The sequence below is a fragment of the Manis javanica genome, chromosome 15 (genome assembly GCF_040802235.1).
Source record: "Manis javanica isolate MJ-LG chromosome 15, MJ_LKY, whole genome shotgun sequence".
Taxonomy (NCBI): Eukaryota; Metazoa; Chordata; class Mammalia; order Pholidota; family Manidae; genus Manis; species Manis javanica.
The window spans coordinates 18,955,091-18,962,402 of NC_133170.1; the positions used below are offsets into that span (position 1 = coordinate 18,955,091).

The 7,312-nt window shown below is 43.6% G+C and overlaps 1 protein-coding gene across 1 annotated transcript; it reads right to left on the minus strand.

The window, feature by feature from the left end:
• Positions 1–6,292: 6,292 nt before the first annotated feature.
• On the minus strand, positions 6,293–6,927 carry H2AJ (H2A.J histone). Its single transcript, XM_017644660.3, has one exon. It carries the CDS (start codon positions 6,853–6,855, stop codon positions 6,466–6,468), a length of 390 nt encoding a protein of 129 aa, XP_017500149.1. The 5' UTR covers positions 6,856–6,927; the 3' UTR covers positions 6,293–6,465.
• Between the last annotated feature and the right edge of the window lie 385 nt (positions 6,928–7,312).

The following is a 7,312-nucleotide window of genomic DNA, read 5'->3' on the forward strand; positions in this document are numbered from 1 at the left end:
CTAGATTTGTACTGGGTGGAATATTTTTTTCTGACCCAAGTTGCAATAAGAATAACTTACTGATTCCTATCTGGGCTGGGCAAAGGGAAGCAGGATATTGGAAGAAGGGAGAAGAGAGAGGACATAGTACTTACTCAATTATGTACATTCAAATGTATAAAAATTATATGTAAGTATATATAAATAGAAACTTAAATTTAAAACATTATTTATTATTAGAAATGCATGGATTATCATGGTAAAGAAACCAGAACATTCTTACCCTATATGAAGACACACGAGAAACACAAGATAAAGTTCCTTGAACAAAAATCATGGCGCTGTTAGAGGGTCTGGATGCTAAAAGCACATACACGTAGGACCGAAATAGCCCTAGATGGTGACTTCCTCTTTTGCCATGGTGCTCAGACACTCCTAACATCTGCCTTGAGATGTGTCTCCTTCCACTGCTCAGCAAACACCCTTTCGAGTGTCACATTTTTTTCTGTAGCTATTGACACAGGAAAAAGCAGCCCACAACAGGTAGCAACTGGCCTGGACAATGGGCCGGGCCTTGGTGTTGCTTGGAGTTGGCCTGGCCTGGCTACGGCAGGGTGTCCCATTGACCCTAAACAATTTCACAGAACACCAACAGCAGATAAGGCCATTCCATGACCGTGAAAAATTGAAATAAAAGCAAGACGACTATGTAATCATGCCTGAACACAAAAACATGAGTGTTGCCCAAACTACAAAAATGACCAAACAGGCCCCTATGCTGGCTAATATGTATCAGCAGATCCACCAATCACTGGAGCCTCCCTCCATTCCTTACACCTCGTTAGATGTAAGTAAGTTACCAACCCATAGACTTCAATCTATCCCAAGAGCATGCAGCCCTGGGCAAAGCCCCTAACTCAATGAACACAAACCGAAAACCTGCAATAAATCTGTTCCAACATCCTCTTAGTGAGACACCCCACACCTCTCCACAGTATGTTCTCCATGCTATAAACTCAACTTGTTCAACCACAGGTGTGTTGCTGGTGATCTCTGGCTGGAAGGAATAGTCAAAAATACAGGTTCCGTGAAAGCACCCATTGCTTGGACCAGGACTCTCAAGTCAGTGGAAACACGTACATCTGAGACCCCTTGTGATTCTGTGTGAGGTGTCACCTGCTCAGGGCTGGGAGGGAAGTTTGTGCTGAATTGAGTCCCTATATTTCATGAGGTTCTGTTGAACTTGAACAATTTCACAGACTACCACCACCGGATAAGGCCATTCTGGGACCAGGAAAAACCGAACCAAAAGCAAGACCGCTCTGTGGGCATGAAGCTCTTCAGTGCTGTTTATTTTGCTTCCCTGATCTCTTGGGACTTTTTTGGTATTTGATATTGAGTGTTGCCTACAAGAGGCAAAGTCCACAAGAAGAGAATGTGGACATGGGTCTGACACGTCTGTTTTTGAGCTAATCCCCAAGGGCTGAGGAGTTCAAGAAGCCTCCTCAGACCAGTGACCTAAGACAAACTTTGCTTTATGTTGCCATATCTCATCTGATAAAGACTTCTTCCTCACTCTTGCCTGTGTGTCCCTGAGAACCTTCTAATTTTCTTTCCTGACCCACCATCAGTGATAATTGGCCAAGTTCTGAGGATCAGAATGACCCATCTTTATAAACCACTGCATTTTTCCTAGCTGTCACAAGCTGAGCAGGCTGAACACCTGCTTCCTTCTTGTTTTCTCATTTTCATATTTTCATGGTTATCTGTACACCTACCTACCCCTCTACTAGGCACAATTTCATCAGGCATATTTTAGGACTGCAGGTACCACTTGGGCTTTGGACAGGAACAAAACAGTTCTTTTGAGAAGTACTTTTAAACAAAAGGCAAATAAATCCTCATGAGCAGATTGCTTGTCTAAAAAGAAAGATAATGTTGTCTAATACAGGGCTCATTCCCCCTTTGTTTCCACAATTTGGAGTTAAGGAGCACCAGCTGTTTAACTGGCCAGCTTGGTAAAATTATGAAGGACCTGAGTTACTATCCCAACGTGCGGACATTCTCTTGTGTATGTATATTTTAAAAATGGTTCTTCAATACCTCAACTTTCTTTCCTGTCCTTGTATTCAAAATAAAGCTTTGCAGCGATAATTTTGTATCTGCCTGAAGTCAGCCAGCTTCCCCCCACCCCTTTTTATTTTTCTGTTGCTCTTACTCTCTATTTCCCACCCCTGGGAAACTAAACATTAGCTGATTTTTAAAAATTCGGTTTGTCAGGGTCAAATTCCTGATGTGTTCAACATTCTAAAATACCGATATTATGCTAGCTTGAAAAGATATCTGCACCCCCATGTTCAACTGCAATGTTATTTACAATAGCCAAGGTATGGAAACAACCTAAGCGTCCATCGATAGTTGAACGGATAAAAAAATGCAGTATATATACAATGGAAAATTATTCTACCATTAAAAAAAAAGAATGAAATACAGTCATTTTCCATAACATGGACTGAGGGCATTATGCTAGGTGAAATAAGACAGGGAAAGACAAATACCATGATATCACATATTACATCAGAATTAAGAAAAAAAATGCCTTCCTCCCAGCCCCCCAAAAAGCTCACAGAACAGATTGGTAGGTAGGTTGGTGGTTGCCAGAGGTAAGGGGTGAAGAGTAGGTGAAATGCATAAAGGCAGTCAAAAGGCAAACTTCCTTCTGGTTATAAATAAACAAGTCATGGGATGTAATGTTCAGCATGGTGGCTATATTATAATAATATTGTATCGCATATTTCAAAGTTGCTAAGAGAGTAAATCTTAAAAGTGCTCATCACAAGAAAAAAAACATGCAGCTACGGTGATGATGGGTGTCAACCAGATTTACTGGGGTGATCATACTTTGCAATATATACAAATATCTAATCATTTATTGTACAACTGAAACTAAGATAATATTGTATATTAATTATAGCTCAGTTAAAAGAACTTTTTACCAGTGATACTTAATAGCTAGCTATCTTTAAGAAAATAAGTAAATAAAATAAAATACCTACATTGGTTTTACTAAGTTACCACTGTTTCTGTAACTTCTTTAAAATTAAAACTTAATTCAATTACATCGTTGAAATTAAGACATGTAGAAATCTGTGTTCAACTAAATGGAGTGATATAATAAAGGATATATTTTTAAAGGATTCTTTACCAATATTTTCCTCAGAGTTTTAAAAAGTTGCTTTTGCTGTCCCCATGTGTCAGACTCCCCAGTTCTTACATCCAGGCCAGACTTCCTCCCCTCTCCCTCACTCCATCTGCAGGTAGTCTTTTGACTCCCATGCCTTTGTGTGTTCTCTTTTCTGAGCACATCACCATGTGCGCTACTGGCACACAGGGTGTGCTTAACATGCAATTAATTACAAAGAGGAAGAAAATGCAAACTCAGATTCAAAGCTTTAACCATTTATTATACTTTTTTTCTGTTCTAGATGGAACTGTGGATGTCCTGTAATTAGTAAACCTGCCACCAAGCTTGTTTTTATGGTTTGCTATCAGGAAAGTCACAAGATTGCTAGAATGCCATGTTTCCCTATTTCAATAGGTCCCATAACTACTGCTACTCGCTCTGAATCCAGTTCCATATAGAAATGAGAGGAGTTTCTATTCACTGGGCACATTTCTATATAGGAAACTTAATGCCCTCATTCACATTATCTCCTTGAATTCCCCATAAAATCCAATTATGTAAATTCTATTATTATGTCCACTTATTAGATGTAACTGACTTTAAAGAGATTGAGTAACATTCCAAGTAGTAAGGAGTAGAGTGGTAAGGAGCAGAGTGGATTGGAATCTAAGTCTCACTGTTGAGAGTGAGTTCTTAAACACCATGGCATATGACCTTTCAATCATTCGAAAGGTGAAGCGTTTGCATATAGTAGGCCAGTCATCACCAGTTACGGAGCCAAAGCCTTTTTGATGCCAGGCAGACAAAACTAAACAGACCAGTTCTCAGAGACAGGAACACAGGCCTGGCAGGGAAAACAAAGAACAAACAAATCCTGCCCAAGTCAGAGCCTGCCACACTGAATGGTTTCTCCCTGCAGGAAAAAGTGTATGTGTCTATAAGTACAACTACGGATTATAAACCTATTATGAATCAAAATTCAGACCCCACTAGCTTTTGTCTTAAGTCTTCTTCCTTATGGTCTTATGCTTGAAGAAATATTGGCCTTTTAACTTAACAATCATATGTTGGCAAGACTGTTCGCTCATCAGGGATCATGCCAAGTTGATTTCACATTTTTAACTGCCAATAAATAATTCAGGTTAAAAAAAACACCTCAAAAACGGCAATAGTGAGGGTCTGACTGAACTTTGCAGGGACCGTATTTCAGGAGAACCTAAGACTCCCTGGGAAAGTGGCAGTGCGGGTGGGTAGATTGGGGGCAGTCACTGCAACTTCTCCCTCGCTTGCCTTGCTCTTCGTGTAACAGGGTTAGAGAGATTCCTGTTGTTTTCTTCTTATGCTTTGGTGGCCCCTCTCCCCATGTCTTCACTCTTTTGGTTATAATCTTTCAGATACCTCAAATCTCCTAGTAAATTAAGACTGAAATGACAAAACATGCACTTGACATGCACATTTTTCTTTTCTTTTGCTCCACTGCCCACCGTGTCTCCAAAATGGTAACACTGAGTCCTAATGATGATGCATTAAAAAACAGAATAAAATAAAATGCTGTTAGCTATAGTCATCTATACCTTAACCTACAAGGATAAGTTCTTATCCTGTAGGAAATGGTACTTCAATTTATTGAGTGCCTAAGATGTGTCTAATACTTACACTAAATGAACAATCTGTCTCAAAATAGTTATAATGATTTTACATATAAGGTGGGGAGTGGAGTAACTAGCTAGACCTGCCCACAGTACCACTGGGGTCTCTTCTCAGGAATTAGGATGCAGTCATCTGCCTCCTAACAGAGGTATGTGTGTGCCTGGCCTTTGTACACCTTAGAGATGACCACGGGGAGAAGAAATCCCAACATTTCATTTCCACAAGTAGCACAGAGACACAAGTACTAATAGAAGCTAAAAAGGAATCCTTTCTATAGTAACTTATTTGTTCATTGTCCTGTCTTCAGTTCCCATGGGAAGAAAAAAAAAGAGCCCTAAGAGAGTGGCACTAGTTGGCCTCCTTCACAGCTCTACTCCCATCACCCAGCCCCGAACACGGCCTATACAAAAGCTCAATAAATACTGGGAAAGAAAGAAAGCCCATGAGGGAAACTGGGCAAGGATGGAGACATATCATACTTTTTTTCAGGAAGACTTTTCAACTCCAACTCACAGGAAAGATAAATCCAAAGTTGTGAAATCTGTGGGCCAGGTGGAGTGTATGGAGGGTCAACCAAAGGCAGAGGAGGGTTGCTGGTGTTTAACTTAAAACGTGGATTCTTGATCTGAAATACGTTTCTTCCTGAACTTAAATCATCTGTCCTTACCTCTTTTCACATATATATTAAAACTTTATCCGGACAGTAAGCAATGAAACCCCTATAGATGTTGAAATTGGGTCATTGCTTCAGGCCAGAGGGAGACTATGAAGGCTTGAAGCAGGTTATGAAGCAAAATCAAAGCAATTACACTTCCAAGGGAGTATCACATGATGGAGGCAAGACCATTATGAGGCTAGAAACTTGAGAAAATCATTTCAGAAGCTCATAAACATAAATAAGTCCAAACTAAAGATAGGGCATTGTTACCCAACATGAGTGTCAAGGGAACAAATTTTCGACCTCATGACTCATGCTTCTGTAGTACAGGTATTATGGGGTGTTCCCTTCATTTTAAAGAAATGGGAACATAAGTGACATTTAAAAATATCTGATATCCAAAGCATGAAAACACAGTAACTATTAGGCTAAGAAAAATCTGTCGACACTCATCAGAGCCACTATTCCAGGACCGAAAGAAACTCCTCCACTTTCTGAAAAGTATGGCAGGAGAGACAGCTTCCTGCCTGACACCAGCTGGCCCCCCACCGCCTCTTTCCAGAACCGGGTCCTGAACCGCCTAGACAAGGCAAAAGAGCTGCCGCACCGACAGCTACTCCCTCTCCTTTGGCTTAAGGCGGGTAGGGAAAGCTCCCACCTCGGCCCACGTCGAGGTCAGGGGGTCCCTCCTGGTCTCCCCCATCTGACCGTTGCGGAACCAAGCAGTCCAGAACACGGTTCGAGCCGACCCACCAGCACCTGCTCCGGAGGCCCGCGGTCGCCCCCCGGGGTCATCCGCGACTACATAGCTCTCTCGACCACACGATTTTCACCGACTTTATTGGCCCCCGACCCCGGCGGGCCCGTCGTCGCCCACTTCCCCACTAGACCGCGCCGGCCCTCCACGCCATGGAATTATATTCAAAAACACTGCGGGGCGGCTATGAAAAGAGCCTCTGCTGGGGAAGCCAGCTCCCCGGTGGCGGCGTCGGGGTCACTTGCTCTTGGCCTTCTGACTCTCGGTTTTCTTGGGCAGCAGCACGGCCTGGATGTTGGGCAGGACGCCGCCCTGGGCGATGGTCACTTTCCCCAGCAGTTTGTTTAGCTCCTCGTCGTTGCGGATGGCGAGTTGCAGGTGTCGAGGGATAATTCTGGTCTTCTTGTTGTCACGCGCGGCGTTGCCAGCCAACTCCAAGATCTCGGCTGTCAGGTACTCCAACACGGCCGCCAGGTACACCGGCGCCCCGGCGCCTACTCGCTCCGCGTAGTTACCTTTGCGCAGCAGTCTGTGCACTCGGCCCACCGGGAACTGCAGGCCGGCGCGGGAGGACCGGGATTTGGCCTTTGCGCGCACTTTGCCGCCCTGCTTTCCGCGACCAGACATGTCTGCCTCTCGCCTAATACTCCAGCGAGAGAAAACCGCCCCAACGGCTCCGGTCCGAGTGTGAGAATACAACGTATCACACCGGAACTGCCTCCACCCACCAGTCGCTGACGCCAGGCAGCGCTTTCCCATTGGGCGCCGCAACATCCTTGGCTCGGGTGGCCAATGATAGGCAGACTCCATTCCCAATTAGCGCGCCGGCCGAGGGAGCGCCCCCCCCAGCTCCCTCCAATCAATGGACAAACTCATAGTCCTCATTTACATAGCCTCTTATTTGAATATCCAGGACCCGGCTGCTCCAAATTGAGGGTTCCGTTGAATTTATTGAATCCTGAAATTTCAATATTCACGAAAAGAATATCTTAAGAATTAAGGAGCCGCGGTTAGAAACAGAAAAATCCGCAAGAGGAACTCCGTCTACAAGTACGAAGCGCTCCTGCAAGAAATGGCTGTAGCA

What these genes read in the sequence shown, in the direction of transcription:
- H2AJ (XM_017644660.3), bottom strand. Translation starts at nt 6,855, where the DNA reads ATGTCTGGTCGCGGAAAGCAGGGCGGCAAAGTGCGCGCAAAGGCCAAA.